At 57.0% G+C, this 26243-nt stretch overlaps 1 protein-coding gene across 15 annotated transcripts in view; it reads left to right on the top strand.

The window, feature by feature from the left end:
* Nucleotides 1-26243, top strand: part of RIMBP2 (RIMS binding protein 2) — a 338608-nt gene that overhangs the window by 269768 nt on the left and 42597 nt on the right. For 10 of the 15 annotated variants that reach the window (XM_082353202.1, XM_082353201.1, XM_082353199.1 and 7 more), the window contains 9 exons: nucleotides 4047-4242; nucleotides 8788-8933; nucleotides 10510-10586; nucleotides 15834-15943; nucleotides 18300-19109; nucleotides 22531-22682; nucleotides 23654-24115; nucleotides 24370-24475; nucleotides 25947-26086. In XM_082353202.1, the coding sequence (XP_082209328.1) occupies nucleotides 4047-4242; nucleotides 8788-8933; nucleotides 10510-10586; nucleotides 15834-15943; nucleotides 18300-19109; nucleotides 22531-22682; nucleotides 23654-24115; nucleotides 24370-24475; nucleotides 25947-26086 (2199 nt within the window). Of the gene's footprint in view, nucleotides 1-4046; nucleotides 4243-8787; nucleotides 8934-10509; nucleotides 10587-15833; nucleotides 15944-18299; nucleotides 19110-22530; nucleotides 22683-23653; nucleotides 24116-24369; nucleotides 24476-25942; nucleotides 26087-26243 lie in introns of all 15 variants that reach the window. The other 5 variants (XM_082353200.1, XM_082353194.1, XM_082353204.1 and 2 more) reach the window with 1 other exon arrangement.

Raw genomic sequence — 26243 nt, 5'->3', positions numbered from 1 at the left:
AGTCCATGCAGGGGGCCACCAGGGCCATCCAACCCAACCTGACCAGATGCTGGGATTGCCATCTACGTTGTCATGTAAAGTGGAATCACAGAGCGGCTGCCCCCAGGCCACGTCCATCTCTCCATGGGCCTTGGCAGGACAGACTATTTGTAAGCCTTCGAAATACCCTCCAACGTTTAACGATTGAGAGATTTTACATCAGAACGAAGATTCCCTGAAAACCGGAAGTTTTGCCCAGGGTGGGTCTGGACCGATGCTGAGAAGTAGACGCCCCTCTAGACAGAATGTACACACCCTGGTTCACTGTGTCCCCAAGATCCTGGGGGTTTGCCTCGCTCCTCCTCTCGTGGGCACCTCCCACCACCTCCGGGGATGTTCAGTTTACAAAGATGGTTTGACGTCGGCTCCAATCCACCTGCTCCCAGGACCCTCCCCTCATCACTCACATCAGAGCCAGCCCCCCCTTTCTACAGGCACGTCCTGTGCCAGCTGCCGGGGAAAACCGCCTGTCACGGTCCCCATCAGGGAAGGGGACCCTGAACAAAGAAACGCTCCCTGGAAGGAGGCCGTCCAAGAGCTGGGGTCCTGGCCGGCCAGCAGTGGTACCCAGGAGATGGGGTTCACTGTAGCACCTAAAACGTGCAGCAGTTCAGCACCCCTGCGTGAGCCCCGACCTTCCTGTCTGGTTTTGTCTGAGTCCCGCAGGGCCTGCCGGGAGTATGCAGCTTGCCCTCCTTCCTCTCTGTGCCGCCGCCCGCCCCCGCCCCCAGCAAATCAAGAGCTCCTGCCTGGGGCCTCTGTTTCCAGGAGCCTCGATGCTCGACCCCCGTGTGGGCTCCTGAGACCTCGGCTGCCCTAACGCTCAAGGCTCCTGATCTGATGTTCCCACAGCACCAGCTTTTCATGTACCGCCTTTGAGATTTTCTCCATGATTATTTCGTATTTTCTTTAAATCCGTTCACTTTCTGAAACTCTCTAGTTTGAAATAATTTTGAGATTCCCGAGAAGTGGTCGCTGTGTACCTCCACCCAGCTCCCCAAGGACAGCGTCGTAGGTGACCAGAGTACACTGTTGAAAGCGGGAAGCTGACGCAGGCACAGTATCAGTAACCAAACTACAGAGAGTCACTCTTTGCCCTTCCTTTGGTGTTCAATTCTGCGGAATTTGATGGTACGTATAGATTCATGAACCGCTACCGGGAATACAGATGGCTCCACCCCCCCAAAGACACGCCCTCATCTTAATTCTTAGTACTCGGACCTTCCCCCAACCCCAGACCCTGACAACCATTGATCAGCTCTCCATTGCTTTAGTCTTGTCATTTCACGAATGTTACATCAATGAAAAATCTATCTGCTTTTTGGGTTAGTTCACTTTTCACACACACGCGACATGAAAGATCTGATTACCAGTTGTATTTTTCTTGTGCACATTACAATGAGGACGTGGCCATCTAAATGGCGTTTGTGTTCTTCCACATTCACCTGACACCCTCCCACACACACCACCACGGCACCTGGTGGCACACCTGGATGAACAGGTGAGCTCAGGGCTCTTCTAATGCCCTTCTTGCCTGAGGCTGGGTTGTTGGCGACTGTTCCCTGCGTGAGGACCTGTCGCTCAGCCCTGGAGCAGACATTTAGTCTTCAGGGCTGAGCAGGGAGAGCCAGAACCCTTGGCCTTGAGGCACCTGATGTCGCCATCCTGGGGTCACCGCTGCTCCTGGGCGGGTGCTGCGTCTCCCGGGTGGGGGGTGCCCGGGCGGGAGGCGGATCTCTCCACGTCCCCACCTGTGCCCAGGGAAGCCCGGCGTCACTTCTGTGCCTTCCTCGGTGGTGACGGCAATCGTAGCCAAGCTCATTCAGCCTTTTAAGAGAAGAATCCTGCTGATTTTGTTAAATGCATCGAAGAAATTATTGGTTTGGGATTTGTTAGGTCTATTTTTAGAATTCCATGATCTCAGACATAAACAGCACTTCATTCTGGCCTAAGGAGCTGAAAAGCTTAACACCAGTGGAGGAGGGACAGGGAAGAGGGGGGGAACGGGAAGAGGAGGAAAAGGAAGAGAGCATCAGTCTACCACTGTCCTGCACCCCTGTGTGCACACCTCCATGAAACCAAACATCTCTCAAGCCCTGACTTGGTACCAAGATCTAGTCCGAGTGCTGGGGACACAGCGGTAAAGAAGCAGACAAAAATTCCTGCCCTCGTGGAGTTGACATTTTAGTGGAGGAAGCCAGACGGTGCCCACGGTTAATAATACAGCAGATGGGATTTTCCACTTATCACAGACTGAGGAAGGGAGACAAGGCAGGACCTCCATGCAGATGACACAAGCTGCTGCCTCTAGGAACGTGATGCCTGCAGATCAGGGGGTCCCCTCTTCTCCGCCTCAGCAAACATTTACGGAGCACCTGCGATGTGCCAGTGCTATGCAATGCGTTGCGGGTGTCTCAGGCAACCAGCAAGCACAAGCTTGGCGCATAAATGATGTAGTCACGGAGGCAGACGAGAAATAATCAGGGAGCTACTAGAATGTGCCAGGAAGGGAGCGTGCAGGGGAGGGGGCAGAGCGGACCCTCCCTGTGCCCCTCTTCCAGTGACCCGGGGCAGGAGCTCTGACAGCAGGAGAAAGGGCACCGGGGGAGGAGGTGTAGGGAGTGTGCACCGCGGTTCCCCAGGGAGAGGAGAGTGGCTGGATAACACCCGCCCCGCTGAGAACCAAGAACAGGCAAAGATGGGGGTTAATGGGGGGAGCTGCCCGCGGTACCCTTCCCTGCCGTGTGTGCCCAGGGGGCACTCCCAGCTCCCTAGTGCTCCGATGTCTGCAAACGGCAGCGATGTTGCTAAGCCAATCCAGCAAACAGCAATTTCCTTTAACGCCAAAGCGGGGTGCTTTGGGGTTCTGCAGCTTACAAGAAAACTGCATCCAGGGGTTAGCAACTGACTGTCCGCAAAGCTGGGCTGTGTCACCGCCTCACGCTCCAAATTTCCAGCAGCTACAGTGAGGCGTGCCAACCGCAAAGTGCCCGGGCTGTACACAGAGCCCAGAACAATCCGCAGTTGGCTGGGATCTGAGTGTTTGCAAGGTTTCCTGGCTCCTGTGCTTTCCCACGTTCGCCCTGAGAGGAAACCTGGCCGACGGCCAGGGTGCACGGGAAGCTTAGTTTGTTCAGACACCGCTCTCGCGGGGAGGAAAGAGGCAGCCCTCCCGCTACACACACGCACACACACACACTGTCATTCACACATGCACACACGGCACCCAGTCCTGTGCACACCCATGCAACACACACGCACACAGTACACACGCACACGCACTGTCACCCACACTTGCACACACGGCACCCAGTCCTGTGCACACCCATGCAACACACACGCACACAGTACACACGCACACGCACTGTCACCCACACATGCACACGTGGCATGCAGTCCTGTGCACACCCATGCAACACACACGCACACAGTACACACGCACACGCACTGTCACCCACACTTGCACACACGGCACCCAGTCCTGTGCACACCCATGCAACACACACGCACACAGTACACACGCACACGCACTGTCACCCACACATGCACACGTGGCATGCAGTCCTGTGCACACCCATGCAACACACACGCACACAGTACACACGCACACGCACTGTCACCCACACATGCACACGTGGCATGCAGTCCTGTGCACACCCATGCAACACACACGCACACAATACACACGCACACGCACTGTCACCCACACATGCACACACGGCACCCAGTCCTGTGCACACCCATGCAACACACACGCACACAATACACACGCACATGCACTGTCACCCACACATGCACACACGGCACCCAGTCCTGTGCACACCCATGCAACACACACGCACACAATACACACGCACATGCACTGTCACCCACACATGCACACGTGGCATGCAGTCCTGTGCACACGCGTGCACACACACGCACACACGCACACTCGTGCACAGACTCGCGGGGCCCCAGCAGCCCAGGCCGCCTGCTGACCGCGGGTCCGGGTCTCCGCCGCGCAGTGCAGGGTGCGGGAGCTGGAGGAGAAATGCCGCGCGCAGAGTGAGCAGTTCAGCCTGCTGTCCCGGGACCTGGATCAGCTCCGGCAGCACGCGGGCGAGATCGACCTGCTGGGAGGCAGCTCCCTGGACGTCCCCTCGTCCCCCGGCAAGCCCTTCCAGAGGTTCATGAACGGACTGGCTCCCCCCATTGGCAAAGGTAAGTGCCTGGACCTCCCTCCCTCCCTCCCTCCCTCGCACGGCAGCCGGGATGGAGAAGGGGCGCTGGCGAGGGTGCGGGCGGAGGTGTGTGACAGAGCATCTCACCACACCCGGGGCGGTGACCAGCCTAGCAGGCCTTGGGGCGGTACAGGCCAGCCGGCATCTCCCACATACACCCCACGCACCAGACCTCGTCCTAAGCCCTTGACGGGTGCCGACCAGCGTGTCTTCGCACACGTTCTGAGCCCCGTTCTACAGACAACACGGGTGGAGGAGCTTAGTGGGTCATCCAGCCAGGCGGTGAGCCGGGACTCGGCCCCAAGGGTCTGGCTCTGGGGTCTACACTGGGATCTGCCAGGTGGGCTTCTCAGCTTCCCTTGTTTCCCCTCTTTTCATCCAGGGACCTCTTGTTGACATTGTGATGTACTTGGAACTTCCCTTCTGACAAAGGCAGCGTACTAACAGCAGTGAATTTCAATGCCTTCCCATCACTTTTGTGTTTAGGATGCAGGGGTGGGGAGCAGGGACGTTTGAATTTGCGTGGCGGAGGGGAATTTTGTCTTGATCCCAGAGGCATTTAATTTAACGTCATGGAAGGTTCCCAGTGTAGGCAACAAAGTACCCTACTCAGTCAGGGAACTTTCTCTCCACTGAAGGTTAAACGGGTGGCAGGCCCAGTTTTATCCTCCTGTAAAACAGTCGATTTTTTAAAGTGTACTGGAGATGAGTGTCAGATATTCACTTTGGAATTCCATAAAAGAGAGAGAATTTCCAGAGTTCTCCTAGTTCTTATCAGAACATAGGATGAGTTCTTTGGATGCTTCTTATTTTGAAAACAAGGTGATGCTGCCTGTGTCTTGGTAAATAAGGTTTCCTGGCTTATTCCGCCTTCCTGCTCCCTTCCCGTCCTGCCCACGCGTTCGGAGAATGCTCAGTGGCCGTGAAACACAAGACAGAGGGAGAGGGAGGTCTGGACACCCCCCGCCCAACAGACAAGTTCTGAGCACAGGGTACCCCCCCAGGCCGCGATGCTGAGCAGGTGACCAGGCCCTGGGTGGAGCCCCTCTGGGTGGGGGGAACACAGACAGGAAACAAGGGGACAGACGAGCAACTAGGCAGCTTCCCACTCGGACAGATGCGGGAGGTCAGGTGACGAGAGAGCAAGCGACCCAGGGCCACTTAGACGGGTGGTCAGGGAAGGCTGCCTCCCGGAAATGAAGACCGTTTCTCCAGCTCCCACTGGGTGAGAAGGTTTGGGGCTGGAGGTTCACGTGATCTCGGCCACGCACGTTTTTCAGGGTCCCCAGGTCCCGAGCACGGTCGGTAAGTCCCAGGACTCAGCATAACATTGTCCTCCTGGCTCAGAACTGTTACGGTGACACAGGACAGACACACGGTGGGCGCAGAGATGGGCGTCCGGAGGGATCCACGTGCAGACAGCCTGTGCCTTCTTCCTCTGGAAGGACCACCCAGAGCGCCCACCGTGCAGCCGAACGATCAGCCGCCCGCGTGCGGTGGTGAGGCCCGGGGACGCCCAGGAGACATGCAGCATCCAGGGTCCACTGGGGGCTGGTCACGTGGGCACCTCTGCCTGGCACACACCAGAACCCCAGAACCCCCCAGAGCAAGGCAGGCGCTCGGCACAAACCAGGCCGTGCATACAGTCTAGTTACAGGGAAACCCCCCTGTCACTTAGGGAGCCTTTGCTATTGGTGTAGGAACAGTTTAGAAGCTGTGTTCCCGGATACAGCCCAGCCCAACTTGCAAGCAGGCCCTTCTAAAAGTAGCAGCCCGGGGCCCCCTGCGTGAATTCCTTGCTGCACAGCGTGAGAATGTGTTAGTCCAGGGCAAGCTCGCGGGTCAGTGGGGATGGGGAGGGGAGCAGTGATTGACCTGATTCAATCGGTGTTGAGATTATCTGGAGAAAAGGATCTAATTCACGACGGAGGAAAATGCATGCTGACTAAGCACAAAACAAACAAAACCAAAACAGGACTCTGTCTCAGATGCCGGTAGAAGGATAGGTTTGCACCAAGGCTTCTGTGTAGCCATTTGGAAGAGCCATCGTGATAACAGACCAGCTCATTTACTAAGCTGCTACCTCGCCCACGAGGGGCCCCTGCTGGCAAAGCCGGACACGCTTGGCATCATTCTTGCCGCATCCTTGGTGTGCCAGCATCACTTAGTCGTGGGAGGAATGCCTGCTAGGGGGCTTCCTTGTGCAACCCTGAAGTCCCCCTCAAAGTCATTCTTTGACGGCAGATGGCAGGGGCCCCTTTAAGGGTGAGAGTGACAGGGAACTCGCTGCTGGGCTGGCCTTTCCTCCTTACGCAGGAGGGGAGGGTGGCGGGGGGGGGGGGGGGCAGAAGGAGCAGGCAGGGCCAGTGCAGGATCAGAGCAGGACCTGGCAGGTGTGCTGTGCATCCCCTGGGGGCCTCCTGCCTGAGGCTGCGTCCGCCCAAGGTTGAGGAAGACAAGGACCGCTTGATCGTGAGCCCCTAAGGGACTCGCCTTCTGTGCAGCGGAGTCACATCTGCAACCAGCAAGGCAGAAATCACACAGGGACAGAATCATCCCTAGAAATCTCCTAGGAAGGGGGCATGTCATCTCCCAGGGCTGCTCCTACACAGCCAGTTTCCTTCCAGTATTGGAGCTGGGTTTTGGTGAAACACTGGATAAAGTCATTGATTTGACCTTAGTGGCCATATTTTCCAGAAAATGCATATCTTGAAACACACGGAGCATGAAGGGGTGTGCAGCTGAGGGCACTGCATGATTTTGTCTCTAATCTCACATTCACTCAGAGAGCAGAAGGGCAGGTAAAATGCCACATGCAACAAAATATTTTTCTCTAGACAACTGGATTTGTTTAAGTAAAATGTGAATACGAGGTGACTCTACTCATTTCACCTTGTTGGTGGTGTCACCCCCTGCTATTCCCGGCAGCAGTGTATCAGGCAGGATGGGCTAGGTTCAGCTGCAGTAACAAACCTCCCCAAATCTCAGGGGCTTGAAACAGCACAAGTCTCGTTCTCGATCGCACTGCACATCCATCTCAGGTTGGCTCAGGGATTGGGTTCCACGCTGTCTTCACTTGGGCATGCTGAGCCTCTCCCATCTGGAATGTTCCATTGCAAGGGAAAGGAAGCATAACAAATTAGACACTGGCTCAAAAAGGCTTCTGCCCCAAAGCAGGACACGTCTCTTCCACTCACAGTTCGTTGGCCTGGGCGAGTCCCGTGTCGGGGTGAAACACCGCCCCTGCAGCACTGAAGCACCCTGCAGCCAGGCCCACCCTCAGCCGGCTTTCTGAGGGAGTCAATTAATTCAGTAAATACTGACTTTGCACCTGCTGTATGCTAAGCACTGGCTGCTGTGGTCATTAGGGGTCCTGGGCAGTGACCAGAGCCAGGCCGCTGCGCTCTGGGATATGGCCTCCTAGCAGGGACCCTGGGTCCACTTCAGCATCAGTTCTTTGTTGCAGTGATGCTCCCCGAGGTTCTCAGTTCTCTTAATCAGCTAGGGGAGTGGGGGTTCTCTGGGGGTGACTTCTACGCAGCCTTTGTGGGAGCACTTCTCACCCTGTATGTTCTTCCTGATTTGGGCTCAGCGAGTCATCTTCCTCAGTGCAGCAGTCCCTGTGATGGGAGAGCCACAGCCAGCCAGAGACTAGACAAAGCCAGAAAGGAACATCCGCAGGCCACCAGGCAGTGAGAACGTGGGGAAGGGAAATGGTTGCTTCTGTAATTCACATCTGATCCTAAAAAAACACGCCTGACTTAATCCGACAGTCCGGGCCAGCATTGGTCAAGGTACTCAGTTCTCCCCACCCCGCCACATGTCACTGGGATGGGGCTCAGCAGCCCCATGAGGGCAGGATGGGCAGATCTGCTTTGGTCCTAGTGAGTCTCAAGAATATTTTTTAGCCATAAACCTGGCCATCTGGCCACTTTGTGTATAAGTCAGGTCTCTTTCAGTCATAAGTGACAGCAAAGCCAGCTTAAACTGGTGTGAGCAAAAAGGAATTTATTTATCGCACAGAGTAGGTGAAGAGCCTAGGTTTAGCCTCAGGTACAGCTGGATTCAGGGGCTCCAGCCATGCCACCCGGATCCAGTTCCTCCCTCTCCGTCTTCCAGCTCCTCCTTCTATGAGCAGTCTCCATTCTCAGATGGACTTTCCTCCTCCTGGTGGCAATGTGGCTGCAGTATCACTGAGTCTCATCTCCTCTCCATTTTAAGCCAGAGAAAAGGAGAGCCTCTTTGCCCATGACTCCCACGAAGTTCTCTCTGATTGGACCTTCCCATCTCATGTGCAACACCACCATCTCCACCAAACAATTGGTGTAGCCATGCGTGGACTCTGCCGGATGGACAGCCCAGAGTGGGGGCTGTAGATTAAGAGTGGGAGATGGGTGGGTCCCAAAATAAAAGCCCAAGACTGATGCCAAAGACAGGGAAAGACCCACAGGGAAGGCAAATGACCAGTGCACTTTGATTATTTCCTTGGTGTCTTCTTTCAAATTGCTCCAATGTCGGTGTCCAGGTCAGGAAAGCTCCATTGGAAGCCGCGCTGTGATCGGGGAATATATCCAGCCCCTCCCGCTCCCGGGTGACAAGCCAGAACCTCTGTCCGTCAAGCCCGCCTTTCTGTCAAGATCTGGTGGCCCAGGATGCAGATTTGAATCAGACGTGAGTCCTGTCCTGGCTGAGGCAGCTGCCCCACTGCGCCGTGATGCGGGCTGTGGGTGTTGGCAGCCCTCTCCCTCTCTCCCCAGCCCCCTTTCTCTTGCCTTCACCCCCGTTCATTGAGCACCTACTATGTGCCAGGACGTGAGGCCCCAGTTTACAGACAGGTGGGGAGGGGAGTCCCTGCTCTCATGGGCTGAATGACCATAAGTAAGTCAACACCTAGAAGTCGGGTAACAGCGAGTGTCGTGAACCCAACAGGCCGGTGACCCGGAGGGACGAGGTGGAGGGCAGGGTGGCCCTTCTCGGCCACTCGTGGTCTGTTTATCTGTGAGAAGGAGCCCAGGGGAAGCCCGCTGGGGCTGGAGAGAAGCTGGGAGCTGGGGAGGTGAGTTGAGGCCTCAGGGAAGCTCTCGACTTTTGGTCCAAGTCCAGGGGGAAACCACTGAAGGCCTTGAGACGGCGAGTGACGTGGTGTGACCCCCAGGAGAGCCCTCTCCCCGGGTGAGGGAGTGTCAGGAGGGACCGGACAGGAGTCCCGGGGCTTCTTCTCCGGGGATGGGCGGGGTTCATGGTCACTCCCACCCTCCCCTGCTGCCCTCTCCTCATCCTCCAGCCTGGTGCCCTCTCCTCCCTCCCCCGACCCCAAGACAGTTGTAGCCGGTGTAAGGGAACCCCTATAGGCAGCGTTCTGGTGCCCTGCAGACTCGGGCAGCAGAGAGGAGCGGGGCAGGGGGAGGGCCATCGGGAGGAAGGAGCCCCCGTGTCACTTTTTCTGATCAGGATTCCCGGGGACCACCGGGCACCATCCACGCGTGAGCGCTCCCTTCCCTGCACTGAGCCCTTGAGGGCTGAGGGCACAAAGCATTACCTAAATGTCTCCTCCAAGGAGCCTGGGTTTGGGGCAGTGACGTCTCAGGCCTTAAATTATGTCGGGGAATGGTCCTTACCTTGAGTCCAATCTGGGTGTGGGAAGATGAGGTCTTTTTAAAAGTAGCTTTTAATTAATTAATTTTTATTGAAGTATAGTTGATTTACAATATTGTGTTAGTGTCAGGCGTACAGCATAGTGATTCAGTATTTTTGCAGATTATATACTCCATTATAAGTTATTACAAGGCAATGGCTATAGTTCCCTGTGCTATACAGTAAATCCTGTTGCTTATCTATTTTATATAGAGTAGTTTGTATCTGCTAATCCCATACTCCTAACTCTTCCCCCATTTTGGTAACCACAAAATTGTTGTCTATGTCTGTGAGTCTATTTCTGTAGTGCGTATACCTTCATTTGTGTTATTTTTTAGATTCCACATAGAAGTGATATCATACAGTATTGGGGGAGACAAGTTCTTTATAAATGTCCTCTGTGTGACCAAGAAGCCCGAAGTGAGGGACCCCGCCCCCATCTCTGGGTCACACCCAAGACCAAGAACCCGGGTGTGGCAGCATCTCATGGGGGTCCCACCCTCTGAGGCTGAAAAGCCCTGGGGGACCGTGGAAGGGATCTCCTGCGTGTTTCCGGCATGAAATGTGAAGCCTACAGCTTCAATGACCTGCACATCCACTGTGTCTTTAATAGATGGATAATGAACGGAATTCCAGTACCGCCAAGCAGAGATACTCGGGGAAGGTCCACTTGTGTGTCGCCCGCTATAGGTAAGAGCGATGGTCCTCTCCACATGCTCTGAGCGTCCGTAAGCGCGGGCAGCCTCTGGGCAGGTGGGATGATGGGGGTGGGAACACTCCGTGAGCTGAGGGGACCCTTCCCAGGTGCCGAGAGAAAGCGGGCAGTTCAGCCAGGCTTTGGAAGACGGCAAGCGTTTGTCTGTTCTGATAGAAAGATTTCGGATGGCGTGTTAGTTTCCCAGGGCTGCCATTCAAAACTGTCACCAACTGGGTGGCTTAAAAACAGCAAAAATCCGTTCTCTCCCTGTTCCGGAAGGCAGAAGTGGGAAATCAAGGTGTGGGGAGGACCAGCTTCTGCTGGCTGTCCACATCCTTGACATCCCTCAGCTGTAGACTCCCCGCTCCAACCTCTGCTTCCGTCTTCACGTGCTCTCCTTCCCTGTGGGTCTCTGGGTGTTCCCTCCTCTTTTTATAAGGACCCCTGTCCTTGGATTAGGGCCCACCCTCCTCCAGTATGACCCCGTCTTAACTCGATCACACCTGCAAAGACCCTATTTCCAAATAAGCTCACCTCCCCAGGGGCCAGGACCTGAACGTCTCTTCCGGGGGACACAGTTCACTCCATGACAGGCAGCAAGCTGAAACGCAAAGAGGGGCCTCCTTGCCCAGAGCCCCCTGCGTGGTGCCTTTCCGGCATCTTCCCTGCCCGCCCGGTGCCTGGGCCACATCACGTAGCTGTTGCAGCTGCGGAGCTGAGCTCTCGTTGGAGGACCTGGGTGCCTGTGCCCACCAATGTGAGCCAGTCTGGCCATGCACGGCCCTCAGGTTCCTGTGGTTACCACTGAAAACCTTCAGATGGACGAGGGTTAGTCTCTCTCTGCAGCTTCCCTGCCTGGTTATAATGCAGCAGGCATTATAGTGCCCAGAGTTTGCCGGCTGTGCAGACACGGATGAATCAGATAGTCACCAAAAGCAGGCGCTCAACAGTCAGACCTCCTGTACTTTCTGTTCCGTGAAGACCTGGGCTCTTGTGTCTCCAGACGCTCCAGTGACCCTCTGCCTCCTGGGTTGGCCGGGCAGGCAGGACAGTGTTCTGGGGGCAGACGCCACTGCCCTCTCAGTGGGCGACGGGCAACCAGAGGCCCCCGTAAGGGGACTGAACTGTGCACAGAGCTGTATAGGAATCAAACCTCAGGAGCCGTCACCAAGGGTGGATGCCTCCCTCACTAGATCCTTAAAATCTGTTCACGTGGAGGAGGTGGGTGAGCTTCCTTTTAGCCCGTCTGCATACCTCCAATGCCTTCTGCCTTCTCCAATGAGAACCATTTCTAATAACTATGCTGCCTATCAGTGGATTATTTTCTGCCGACCCACTAATTTCACCAACGCAAACCCACTTCTGACGTCCAGATGATGGAAGCCCGTGGAGTAGCCGCGCTGGGCTGGGGCGTCCTGGATGAGGATGCCAGCCGGCCCCTGAGGAGGGCCCCCCCCGATCTGAATGCCGGCTGCCCCCGCCTGCATCCTTTATAGGGTCCATGGGGACATCGCCATATCACTGGAGAGAGCTTTGAGGACGCCAGTCCTGGGGCCCAAGAAGGCGGGCTCAGCCCCGCCCCATGTCTGGCAGGAGGACGGTTCTTCCTCTGTGTGTGTGGAGCTGGGCTGGCACAGCTTTTTGGGCAGAGCCCTCCGGGCCGGCCGGTTGGGGCCGCGGCCGGGACGCTCATCTGGCTTCCAGGCTTGTTTCCCTCGCCAGCTGGGCCCTTCCCAGCGATGAGCCTGGTCCCTCGAGGCTGCGGTGGCCACCTGCTCCCTGGGCACGCCCTCCCTCCGCTCTCCCGGGGAGACGAGACCTTATTCTGGGGAAGGTGCCCAAGAGCTGAGGCATCCAGAGGCTGGATCCACAGCCAGCGTGAAAGCAGGCAGAGAGAAAGCCTGAGCGGTCAACCGGTGTATACCCGGTACCGCGGGCACCAGCCACGGCCAGGGCGCTCGCTGAGCTCCATCTCCATTCTCTGCTGGTGTTCTTGGTGTTTTCCTGGCGGTGTGTTTACCACCTCACCCCCCGCCAAATCAAACGACATTGTGAACAGCGCAGAGAATAGTCCCAGACAGAATCGTGCGGATCTGAGTTCCCTAAACACCCTGAGGATCCCTGGAGGAGTGGCTCGAAGGCAAGGGGAGTTTGGGGGTGTTTCCCCCCCAGAGCTAAACACCGTCCTTACTCAGCACCCTGCTTCGAAGTTTCCCCAGACTCGAAACAGGAGAAGCCCTGCTCCACGTGGCCCCGTTCCCTCCTCCCACCTCTGCTCTAGGAGCTGCCTGTGGAGCGGCCTTTGCTTTCCCATCTCTTGCCTCCTCTTCAGCCCGGTCTCCCCTCCCCCAACAGCAGGACGAGCCTCGCTGAGGCTCCAGGGGGCCCCTTTCCAGAAGTCCGGCAGGCACCCGACCCAGGCCTCCCGCACCCTTCCTTTTAAACAGCTTTACTGAGGGGTCAGTCACATACCTTACAATCCCCCCATTTTTTAAAATTGGAGTACAGTTGATTTGCAATGCTGTGTTAGTTTCTGCTGCCCAGCAAAGTGCATCTGTTATACATATACATGTACCCACTCTTTTTTAGAATCTTGTCCCATGTAGACCATTACAGAGTATTGAGCAGAGTTCCCTGTGCTCTGCAGTAGCTCCTTATTAGTTCTCTATTTTATGTAGTGTGTCTATGTCCATCCCAATCTCCCAGTTCGTCCCACCCCTCGACCCCCCTTGGTCAACGTAAGTTTGTTCTCTACGTCTGTGACTCTCTTTCTGCTTTGCCAGTAAGTTCATCTGGACTGTTTTTCTAGATCCCGCATATAAGCGCTATTACACCGTATTGGTTTTCCTCTTTCTGACTTACTTCACTCTGTATGACAGTCTCTAGATGCAACGCACAGTACGTGCCATCGTCGCCACTGTCAAGTTGAGAACATTCCTGTCTGCTCACCAAGACCCCCGTCCCTTTCAGGTGTCAGCCCATCCCCTCCATCCCCACCCCAAATAACCACTAATCTTTCAGTCGCTGTGGGTTCCCCGTTCTGGACATTTCCTTCCTGTCTTAGCATTGTGTCATCAAGGCTCACCCGCTGCAGCTCTGTTCCCTTCTATACCCGGATCACAGCAGACTTCGGGGAGACCGCATTTTATCCGTCCACCCCCGATGGATGCACCCCCTCGGTGCATGGTTCCCCTCGGTGCCCGCGGTTCCCTCCCCACGCTGGCCTCTTCCACCCTCTTTCTCACCAGCTGAGACTTCTCTTCCTGAGAGTGAAGTGCGGGCCTCCTGAAGTCTGGGCCCCTGTCCCCTGTCTTCCTGCTCCATCCTCCCGCCTTGCGTGACCTCTTCTGCACATGGACCACTCCAGGCTCCACCTGCAGCCACAGCCTCTCTGAGCCTAGGCAGCGTAAGGCGCCTGGAACTGGACCCTGGGCCTCCCATCTCCCCGCATCCAGCCCCGCTCCCGCCAACCCCTGCTCAGTAATTGTACCCACATCTGCACCTCCTGAGACCAGAAAGCTTCGAGTCCTCCGGGACCCTGCTCCCTTGCCCTCACACCCAGGCAGCCCCCCTTCCATCTCCTCTAAGATCACTCTCTGCCCAGCTAGACCCCATCCACACAGCATCAAAGGCACCCCTCTGTAAAACGCAAATGCGATCACATCACTCCGTAGGTGACAACTCCTTCCCGATAGCTATTAGCTCTGGAGGTTAAATCCACACTGATCTGGCCCCTCTGACCCACGTCCCCCAGCGCTCCTACCCTCACGCGTCCTTCTCCAGCAGCTGGCCGCTCAGTTCCCTGAGGGGACCCTGCTCCCTTCCTCCTGGCCTTTGCATGTGCCATTCCCTCTGCCAGAAACCACGTTTGGCTTCACTCCACCCACTGGGCTTTCACATCATATGTCCGTCTGCTTTCCATCCTGATGCAGATCCCCGGCAGTCACTGACTCAGTAAAACCCTCAGGGCGTTGGATGACGTCCCTGGACCTCTGGACTCTGAGGGACAGGGCGACGTGGTGTGGTTAAACCCACACAGGGTGAGAACCAGGAGGCCTTCGTTCCGCTCCCACCCACACCTCCTGATGAGCTTGTGGCTTTGGACAAGTCATCGCACTTCAGTCGGCCATGAGAATGGGGAATGAGAATAATATCATCTCTGCTCTCCTCACTGAGCGTCAATGGGGATCAAATAAAACACACAGAGGAAAGTGCTGGTACCTCACGGGGCTGCTGGCCCCCAGGGCGGCTGCTGCTGGCTTCACCCTTTGTGTGACAGGACGCTGAGTGACACCCTTTGTTCTTTTTGTTTACGTGATCACCTCCCACGATCACTAATGTCACTTTTATTTTCTTGTTGAGTCCTTTCCTGTTATTTTAAATTAATTGACCCTTTAATTAGAAAATCAAAAATTCATCTCACATGTTTTATTTGCAAGTTGGACATGACTTTAAAAAATGTTAATTCCAATATTTTGAGGATTTGAGAAGTGGGCATTTTACAGTCCTAGTGGGGAGGGGAAGATAAAATGTACATCCGTTTTTAGAACATTTTGGCTGTACATACCCAAGACCTCTAAAATGTGCAGGACTTTGACCAAATATACTACCTAGGGACTTATCTTTAGGAAGAAAGTGGGCAGGTGTGCCACATATGTTGATAAGGATATTGGATGCAGCACTGATTATATCAGCCAAAAGTTTGAAGAAATATCAATGCCCAACATAGGAAATTGGTTAAATAAAGTATGTTAATCTCTTCAGTGGAGTATTATACAGCCATTAAAAAGGATATGATAGAATATTTCACGAGGGGAAAGATAATCATGTCATATTGCAAAGTGTAAAAAGTAAGCAGGTGACTAAAGAGTATATGTCATATGATTCTACCTGTGATCAATAACATATGTTGACGATTATAGGATTAATTACTTTTTTATTTGCTTGCTGATTTAGAAATTTATTTAAAAATATAATTTGCAGTCATTTAAATGTCATCTGATACAAAGGACTCAGTGTACGGCTTGCCTCCAGAACTACCATTTAGCATGAAATCTGTGTGAGTTGAGCTATCGATGGCCTGAGTTTTCAGTGCACGGACAATCCACGAGCACCGAACCATCGCGTGGGTCTAAAATGTCCTGGCGACAGCAGGGAGGAGGCCCCGAGCTCTGCAAGGGACGGGCTGGGGTTGGTTTCCATCCAGAGCATTACTGAATGGGTTTTGTTTCTCTCTCTAGTTACAACCCCTTCGACGGGCCAAATGAGAACCCGGAGGCTGAGCTGCCCCTCACGGCGGGGAAGTACCTCTACGTCTATGGAGACATGGACGAGGACGGCTTCTACGAAGGTCAGTGAGAGCGTGGTGGGCAGGTGGCACACACAGGCCAGGCCAGGGCCGGGCCCCCCATCACTCCCGGCCGTCCCAGCCTCTGCTCTGACCCTCCCGCCCTCCAGAGTTACGAGGTGTTTGTTCCCCTTTTGTCTGATTGAGTGGGGTTTCCTATTTTTAACCCCAAGCAGCCCTCTGACACGGGGTGGATACCTTCTCATGTTCACGTCCACAGAGCTTCCCAGGAGCTCCTGCAGACACGTGGGACTGACAGATGAGGGTCTCTCCTCCCCGCCCCTCTTACAGCCCAGCACCTTCTCCGAGGCAGGGCCAGGGACCCTTTCAGGGGACCTCATCTGGTTCACAGCGATCCCACTGACCTTCAGCCTCTGTCATTAACCTAGGGTGGTCCAGCCCCGTGTCCTGCCTGACCACTTCCTGCACCTTGCGCAGTGTGAGATCAGGAAATGGGAATTCCTCTGCCCAAAACTCATAACCTTGGTCACTTTTGTAGCTAGAGGATGAACATGGGACATCCCCAGGAGCTTCATAAATCCAGATTCCTCGGTTCCCTAAACTCTTCCATTGCCCTAATAGAAGGGTCTCGGTTTCCTCCTGATCCCTCTGAGCAGAAAAGATTGTTTCTTGCTAAACTAGCAGGTTTCTCTTGCGTGACCTCCTGGAGTTTCCTTGGAGCTGATGGCCACACTCTCGGCTCTTGTCCTGGGGTTGACGGGCCCTGAGATCAGGTGGCCTCTGCTGAGGTCGGTGAGCGGCAGCCCAGCCTGGGCTGGTTTTCTGAAGGTGCCAGAACCTGGGGTCATTGAAATTCTTGGTTTCCATTAGTTACCAGAAAAACAGTGGCACAGCTGTGGGTAGGCCTCCCGAGAAATTTCACCACAACTGGTGGCAAAACTGCTTGAACTCTTAACATAAATTCACATTGCCGTCACCGATGGTGCACACCAGGGGAGAACTATGTGCCCAAGGCGGCTGCCAGATAACCCTCGTTGGAATTCTCTAGAGTATTCGCGCCAGGCACTGTGCCCACAGAGACTTTCCAGAGGCCGGATGAAAGGCAGGCAGCAGAACTCAGCGTTCCGTTGTCCACGTGACAGTGGCAAGCGTACCTCCCCTCACTATGCAGATGGTCACGGTTCCCACCTTAAGGGGTGGCTGTGACGATAAATGAGGAAGCAGACGTGGGGTCTGAGGATGGGGCCTGGTACGTAGGACTTGCTGTCACCCCATCCTCCTCCTCCTCCTCATCGTTCCTTGCGTCAAATGAGGCTGTGTTTTCCGAACATCCTCAAGGCAAAGCCTGACGTCTCAAGACCCGCCCCCTAGCTGGGGACAGGAGCAGAATCAGAGAGCCTCAGTGACGCTGGGAGAATCAGGACTGACTCAGTGGTCAGCAGCCCTCTCGCCCAGGCCCGGCGCATGTCCCTCGAGGTGTGGGTGTGTCTACTGGGAGCAGACCCCACCCTTCGTTCCACACTTCCCAGCCTCCCGGGTCCCCGGACCCCCAGTCAATCCCCCTTTCTGCGATGCATCAGGGGAAACAGCCCTTTCCCGCTGGTGTCGCGAGATTACCCAAACTGTGTCATCTCTGAAGCCCCTCCGAACGCTTCTCAGTTCTCCACGGCTCTGCTCTCAGCAGGCTTTCGAGCCCCATGAATAAAGAGAACACAAACAAATTAGACCATTTCATGAAATAAAAAAATGGTCCCCGCTGTGACTGCCCGTGGCCACGAGGGCTAGTTTGGTGGCATTTTTTGGGCCACTCAGCCTCCAGGTGGTTCTGGGACCACATTGATCGTCTCTCACCAAACGGACACATATTGGGAATTTCGCTAAGACAGACACATTGCTCTGCAAGGGGGGAAAATTCACCTTTTAATTCCTGTTTGTGTGATCACCTCATCAAAAATCAGAGTAAGGTGTGTAATTTTTTTAGCCTCTGAACCCACGCAGTTTGCACGTTGTTTGTCCTTCTGACAAACACTTACTGAGCACCTACTCTGTGCCAGGTGTCCCTGTAGGACTAGCAGGGGACAAAGTTCCCTGTCCTCCCAGCGCTTCATCCCCGTTGGAAGGGGGGCGCTGACACACATACGCGCGTGGCTGGCCGCGGTGGGGTGGGCGCCATGGGGGAAGCCAGCCTCACTGGCGGGGTGGCAGACGGCAGGTTGCGGGGTGCTGACGCAGGGGCGGGGGTCCCCAAGAGGTGATGCCGCAGTGATTCCTGTAGAGGGCTGAGGAATCCACCGTGGCCCTGCTGCTTTCCGTACCGTGCCCTGGCGGGGAGGCGCAGACACCACTGCGGGACCTCGGGGCCCCCGTGGGACGGTAACCCTGTCCTCGTTCCCCACAGGCGAGCTCCTGGACGGGCAGAGGGGCCTGGTGCCCTCCAACTTCGTGGATTTTGTCCAGGACGAGTCTCGGCTGGCAAGCACTCTGGGGAAAGACCAGGAGCAGAGCGTCGTCAGCCACGCCGGCGTCGGCTCGGAGGCGGAGCACATCCTGGACCTCCACTCCCCGACGCGCGCGGACTCCGGCCTCTCCGACCACGGGGCGGGGACGCGGGACGTGAACATCGATGACGTCGGAGAAGACACCGTGCCTTACCCTCGGAAAATCACCCTCATCAAACAACTTGCCAAAAGTGTCATCGTGGGCTGGGAGCCCCCGGCAGTGCCCCCGGGCTGGGGGGCTGTGAGCAGCTACAGCGTGCTGGTGGACGCAGAGACGCGCCTGAGCCTGGCGCCGGGTGGCAGGACCAAGGCCCTGGTGGAGAAGCTGAACATGGCCGCCTGCACCTACCGCATCTCCGTGCAGTGCGTCACCAGCCGGGGCAGCTCGGACAAGCTGCGCTGCACGCTGCTGGTGGGCAAGGACGTGGTGGTGGCGCCGTCCCACCTGCGCGTGGACAGCATCACGCAGGTCTCCGCCCGGCTCTCCTGGGCGCCCGCCAACAGCAACTACAGCCACGCCATCTTCCTCAACGAGCAGGAGCTGGACGTGGTCCGGGCCGCCAGCTACAAGTACCAGTTCTGCAACCTCAGGCCCAACGCGGCTTACAAGGTGAAGGTCCTGGCCAAGCCCCACCAGATGCCCTGGCAGCTGCCCCTGGAGCAGAGGGAGAGGAAGGAGGCCTTCGTGGAGTTCTCTACGCTGCCGGCAGGTGAGCTGTCCTCCCGGGGTGGGGGGTCGGGGGTGGGAGTCAGCCCCCAAGGGAGGGGACACCGGGATGTCACCCCGTGCAAGGGGAGGGGTGGGGGGAGCTGCTGCCGACAGCCGGCGCCGTCCTGGAGCATCCTTCAATCAGCCGGGAACCACGGAACACACCCACGCACGCCTGTGTGTGTGTGTGTGAGAGGGAAGGAGAAAACTTGGATTCCGTTCAGGGGCCGTGTTGTTGGAAATATTTAATGCTTGCATCTGTAAGAGGCTCGCCCTACAGAAGACAGGAGGCAACAAGAGCACCCTAGGCAATTGGAGGGTTCCGTCTTCCCGGTGTCACCCACTCCTGGACGTGCGCTCACAGAGAGGAACCATGGAGGGGGTGCCCACAGCGCTCTCAAAATCGTTCTCTCTTCTCATGTTTCCTTTTGATATATATACATATACGTATGTATCTCTCACACATACGGGTGAATTTGCGAAGACATGAAGTTCCATTGTGGATGCTCTCTTGGGTTCCGGGCACCCGTCTGCTTCCTTCCCTGCCCGCCCAGCTGTAACAGGAGGAGGAATGCACCCCTCTCCCATCCCCCCGCGCTCTCTCCCAGGAAACTGTAAAGAGATGGGTTGAGATGGACCATCCTCCCGGATTGGCTCATCCTCCGATTTATCTAAGGGGCAGCTGCCACCGCCGTCTCCATGAGGTTCCGTCATGCTGATCTTGGCTGGGGCTCACGTACAAGGCAGCCCTTCCGAGCAAGCAGCTGTGCCCAGGATGGGAGCCTGAACACCTGGGGAAAAGCAGCCTTCCTGGAGCAAAGAAGGTTGTGTCTGGAAAGATATGTGAGGGCATATTTTGATACCTCGAGGGCTTTTTTTAGTCCTGTGATGTTCACAGAACTCCCTCAAAGTTCCTGTCTCGACACTCTCCTCGGATTTGTCTTCTGTGATTCATTAATCCAGCTCTGCCCAACCTCATTTGTCAGCAGGTTGACAAACAATTCAGTGGTTCTCCAGGATCATTTCTACTAATTGCAGAAAGCCTTCCATCTAACCTGAGATTGGCTCTCCAGTTTATGATGGATTTGCTTTTTATTGCATGGTGCTTTCCAGTCTTTTTGAAATCCATCATCAACTAGAGTCTGACCTACAACGCAGCAAGGTCAGGGGCAGGCGGGACAGACAATACTTCAAGGAGGAAGCAGGTCTGAGTAGCAACTAGTTTATGAAGGGTCAGTTCATTCGTCTTGTAAGGTGATGCTGGATTTCCTGACTATTGGGATGTCAGTCGCGGATATTGGGAGAGGGAGGACTTGAGCTTTTCCTTGGTTCCTGCCGTGAGGTCTTGTGGTCAGTGCTGGGGGTTGAAGAAACCAGAGCCCCAAACCCAGAGACCCCAGGGGCTCCGAGGAGAGGCAAGAGCACGTACATTGGGACGGCCGGGAGAGTCTTCGTGGAGAAGCTCACGTTGAGATGGAGAGGGACCCGGAGGAGATGCTGAGCCCAGGGCCTGTTCCCATAGGTTCACGCCCAGTTCCTGGCTGTCTTAGTCAGCTCGGGCTGATGTAACAAAATGCCATAAACTGAGTGGCTTATGAACGACAGATATTTATTTCTCACAGCCCTGGAGGCTGGAAGTCCGAGAAAAGGCGTGGGCAGACTCAGTGTCTGGTGAGGCCCACTTCCTGGCTCATAGACGGTGAAGACACTGTGTCCTCACCCGGAGGATGGGGCAAGGGAGCTCTCTGGGGCCTTGTTGATAAGGGCACGAATCCCGCTCATGGGGCCTCCCCGCTCATGGGGCCTCCCCACTCATGACCTGATCACCTCCCACAGGCCCCTCCTCCAAGTGCCATCACCTTGGGGGTTAGGTTTGCAATATACGAATTTGGGGAGAATGCAAACATGCAGTCCATAGCAGACTAGTGCCTTTGCTTGTCCAGGAGGAGGAGGATTTTGACTGTGGAAATGTCACGAGTGAGAGGCATGGGGAGGGCAGCCCCTGAACCTCGTTCAGCGTGAGCTCGACGTCGGACATACGGTTGGACCAGGTGACCCCACGTGATGGACATCAGTGTGACCCCCTCACCTCCGGGCCACTGGAGGGATGGGTTGGAGCTGGCAGATCACCGCTACACAAGTCTTCCCCACCCACAAAACCCCGGCCCTCCGCTGTCATTGCTCTTGTGGTAGAAGTGGGCACCCAGCAAACTCCCAAGCCAGTTTCAGTTCTTGACCTTCGCCCTTAAGAATAATGACCCACCTATCATGTTTGAATGGACCGTCCAGGTAGAATTTTAACTTCTGAAGCCGGTTGTAGGGAAGTTCAGAAGCCCCGTATTGCAGTGTGTTGAGGGTGGGTTGCAACAGCCTTACTCATGAGCCGCACTGAGCTGCAGGCCGGCGCTTCCAACACACAATAGCCGAGCAGCTTCCCTGGAACCTTAACTTCCTCATTTGCAAAACAAGAATGCGCTGAATTCACAGGACTGTTGTGCGGATCAAGTGATGCAGGGTCCCAAGTGAGTAGCAAGAACGAGCAGCACACAAGAAACCCTCAGCAAACAGCCACCGCTGCGCCACGCAGACATCCGCGGGGCCGGAGCAAGGCCTCGGGGGATGAAGCTCACACCTTCCTCCTGAAAGTCACACGTTCCTTTCCAAATAGAATGCTAGTTACGGGAGTTTTGCACCAGACAGACCCGGGGGGAAAAGGAGCTGCCTGTGGGTTACACGGCAGACAGGTGGTCCTGCTGTCCTCAAGAGCCACCTGGAAGGACCAGCGACATGACCCTTGCCTCCTTGTTGGTTGAAGTAGCTGCTCAAGACTTCCATGGTGAGCGCGATTCAAACGGGTTCCGGGGCAAAGGAAGCGGCCCAGCTGGTCAGCCGGGCAGTGTGTGTGCAGAGCCGGTGTCCAGGGCCGGGTGGCTTCATCAGAACCGTCTCTCTCCAGCTCCCGGTTCTGTCCTGTCCCGCAAGGTGGTGAGATTTGGGGGGGGGGGGTGCGGTCCAGCTCACTGCCCCCAAGTCTGATGAAGAGAGAGACGGAGGGACGGAGGGAAGGCGGAGGGAGGAGGGGCGCAGAAGAGGATGGAGAGGCGGCAGGGATTTCTTTCCTCTGCCAAACGCTGGGTCCTCGTGGCCGGCTGGCCTGGCCTGCGTCACGGGCTGGCCTGGCCCGGGTCACGGGCTCCCCTGGGGACGGCGCACCCGTGAGCGGGGTTCCAGGAGGGCACTGCGTGTGTCCGGGAGCTGCCACTTCCTCACCCTCCTGCTCTGCTTTCACGCTTCATATTCTGCCCGCGACCCCTGGAGGCTTTAACAGAAGATCTCGTTTCCGGGTGCCACCAGCCGGGCGTGGTAGCAGCTCTTCTGCCAGAGGGCCGTGTCCTGAAAGCTCCTCTGCCTCTGTCCCCCAGGTCCTCCCGCCCCGCCCCAGGACATTGCCGTCCAGGCCGCGGCCACCCCAGGCACCGTCCAGGTCTCCTGGAAGCCGCCCGCCCTGACGGCCACGGGGCTGTCCAACGGAGCCAACGTCACCGGCTACGGCGTGTATGCCAAAGGGCAGAGGGTGAGTCCTTGCGGGGGCAGCGCTCGCCCCAGAGGCCCCCGCACTCTCCGCTCAGTGACGGGCAACTCTCCCTCTCTCCTCAGCCCCCACGACCCACCAGCAGCTACTTAAGCACCCCCTGCGCCGCCATCCCGGGCTCGGCTGCAGAACACGGAGAAGTCCATCCTTTTTGCCCCGTCCCCCTTCGCAGAATGCTCTCTGCTCTCCCCCCGCAGTGACTACCTGTTCTGCTCCGGACCTTTCTTGTTCTCCCCTGGGTACCAAAAATTCACATCTTTCGAGGCCCACGATATCAGGGCCCACTCAGTAGATTCCACCAAACCGATTCTTGGCGAGACGGTGGTCCAAATGCCCCGGAAACGCTGCAGTGTTGAGCGTTAATGCCCGCTGGAGGGGAGCCCGTAATCTCAAGCCCCAGCCGGTCCCGGCACACGAAACAGACACGGCTGCCCTTGGGGGGCGGAGCTGGAGCAAGCTGCTGTCTGCTCTCCGCTCCCCACCCTGTTCCCCGCAGCCCCAGGGCCAGGGCTGCTGCATCAGACGCGGGGCAGTGTCCCAGCTCGCCCGTGAGAGCGGCCGCTGCAGGGCCCCCTCTCCTCGCAGCTCCTCGCAGAAGCCCAGCAGGCAGGGCCGCCCCCGCCCCCAGCCCGCCCCACCGGAAGGGGCCGCAGTCACGTGTCCAGCCGGAAGCCCGTTTTGGCCTCTGCCTGGCACCTCCCCGGGGCCACGCTTTGGCAGAAACACGCCCGGCGTTCTGATTCCTCTGCGCCCCCGCGTCTGCTCCTGGATTGGCTCTGGACGCGGAAGAAGAGGGTGTGCTCAGCGGGCCCCCCAGGCCTCCACCGGGGCTGCAGCCTGACGCGGTTTCCGGGCCGGGAGGTGTGGTCTGAGCTGGGTGTAGGCGGGGCCCAGGCCCCTGGCTGCTGGAGGGGCGCCCGGGGGGCCCCTGACCCCGCTCTCTCTGCGCGCAGGTAGCTGAGATCATCTCCCCCACGGCGGACGGCACGGCCGTGGAGCTGGTGCGGCTGCGGAGCCTCGAAGCCAAGAGCGTGACCGTGCGGACCCTCTCCGCCCAGGGCGAGTCCGTAGACTCCGCCGCCGCTGCCATCCCCCCCGACCTCCTGGTGCCTCCTGCCCCCCACCTGAGAACTGCTCCCACACCGAAGCCATTAGCAAGTGCCGGAGCCCCCGATACCAAAGATGAACACCTGGGTCCGCACGCCGCGGCGGATGAGGCCTGGGAGCTCGGCCGGGCGCCTGCTCCGGCCCACGGGCACCTGCTGGAGCCGCCCGGCCTGCAGGGCTCGGGCCCGGGGCGGCGGTCGCCCTCGCCCAGCCGCATCCTTCCGCAGCCGCAGGGCGCCCCGGTCTCCACCTCGGTCGCCAAGGCCATGGCCCGGGAAGCCGCGCAGAGGGTGGCCGAGAGCAGCAGGGTAAGGCTGGGCGTTTCCTCGCCGGTACCGCTGCCCGTGCCGTGCGGTCCATCTCTGCGGCCCAGCGGGGATGGGACCTTGCATCGGCACCCCGAGTCTGCGGGGAGACGTGCCCCGAACACTCAGCACCCAGAGTGGCGGGCTTGACCTGGGGAGAAGGGTGCTGTGTTCATCCTCCAGTTTTCCCCTAGGGCTGCATTCGGGGCGTTCCAGGCCTGAGCCTGTCGCAATCAACGTGTGTTTTCATTGCGTAGATACGGACCCAGATAACCAGAGGAACTGGTTATCCACCAGCCTGGCTTAGCAGACGAGCTAACAACCCGCTAACCAGGCACTGGTCTGTGCCCACGGATCTGAGAGGTGCCTCCTGGGAGTGGGCTTGGGGGCACATCTTCCTAACCGAGGGTCACCTCCTGGCTGGCTCACTTCAGGCTTCTAGCTGTGTGTGTGTGTTTGCGCGTGTGGGTATGTGTCTGTGCGTGTGTGTATACACACAGATAGACATATGTATGTACGTGTGTGTACATACATGCACACACGCATTTATATACACGTATGTATACATACATACCTACATATAGAAATGCATGCACATAAATACATTCACATGCCTATCGTTAGAAATCGCCTGGACCGTGGGGAGGAGTATTCGGATGACAGTGTGGCCATGTCCCAGAGGAAATGTGCAGTGAGACGAGGAATTGTAAGAAGCAGAAGTGTTGCAGGAGAGCAGGACGTGGACCTGAGCTAGGCCACGTGCCCCTCGCGGCTGGGACAAACCCCCATCTCTCTCCCTTGGGCGCATTTGTCTACCAGGGCGCCCAGCTTGTCTGCTGCAAGCCCGAGGTTAGGGCCCTGGCAGAGGGGACAGTGGTGGTCAGTGGTCTTCTCAGCTCTGCCCAGCCAGCCCACGGGGGTCTCTCCAGGACGGCAGCCCCTGGCAGTGCCTTCTCTGAGATGCAGGTGGAGACATCCACGCCGGTGCCGGGAGACCCTCACTTGCTGGGCATCCCAGGGTCCGGGCCAGGCCCCCTCCAGGCTGGAGGCTGGGTCAGGAACTTCAGGAGAGGCCAGACCCCTAGAGGTCAGAGCTGAGGTAGGCGGGCCACGGCCAGGCAACCAGGAGGGGGAAGAGGTACCGTGACAGCACTTCAGTGCCTGTTGAAAAACTGGAAATCCAGGCTTTTTGTGAAATCTCCCGATTTGTTAATAGTTACCCAGCAGATTGTACCCTTGACTAAAGGAAATGCCTCAGAATGTGCACATTTATTACGGGCAGCCTGGCGCTCTGCCCTGATTTCCCGCAAAGCAGAAGCCCAGGTGCTTTGGGGTGGGAAGGGGTTGGCGGGTGAGCTCTGCCCCCCCCCCCCGCCCTCTCGGCTAGCAGCCGTGCCTCCCACCACCCTGAGCTCCCAGACAGGACCCCCGAGAGCGGGCTGGAGCCAGAGGCTGGGCCCAGGAGCACCTGGGACAGCCGACACCTCCCCACCGCCCCCCGGCCTGCCTTCCCCTTTCAGAAGGTGTGGAGAGAAAGCAAACCTCTGAGCTTCCATATTCAAGGAAAGGTTAATTGATCACATTAGCAGCCAGGCCAGGGTGGCAAACAGAGGGAGAGGAGCCTTTCTTCAGCACCCACGCGTCACCTCCTGCAAAGGCAGGAGCTAGTTCTGGTGGGCATGGGAGGGGCATCGGGCACCCAGGGCAGCATCAGAAAACGTCCGCCAGCCTGTGCGGGTCACTCACCCCAAGTCCCTTCACACAGTGGCTCCGACCCACCCCCAGGGTCAGGCGGCCTCTGCCCTGACACCTCCCCTCTTCTCTTCCAAGCTAGAGAAAAGGAGCATCTTCCTGGAGAGAAGCAGTGGGCAGTACGCAAACTCGGACGAGGAAGATGGCTACGAGTCCCCCGACGTCAAGAGGAGGGGCGCGTCGGTGGACGAGTTTCTGAAAGGCTCGGAGCTGGGCAAGCCGGTGAGTGCAGCTGCGGGGTGCACGGCCCCAAGTCCCGGGTGACAGCAATCTCAGTCCGTTTGGAAAGTTTAGATTGCACAGCGCCTGCGCATTTGTGACCTCACTGGGGGATAGTTTCAAAAGTCGGAACGTGAGGGTTTTGCCCTCCCTGACGGCC

This window comes from Balaenoptera borealis, assembly GCF_965194805.1.
Source record: "Balaenoptera borealis genome assembly, chromosome: 14".
In the NCBI taxonomy this organism is placed as follows: Eukaryota; Metazoa; Chordata; class Mammalia; order Artiodactyla; family Balaenopteridae; genus Balaenoptera; species Balaenoptera borealis.
The sequence above is the reverse complement of the archived record's forward strand: the minus strand, read 5'-3'. Positions and strand labels throughout refer to the sequence as shown.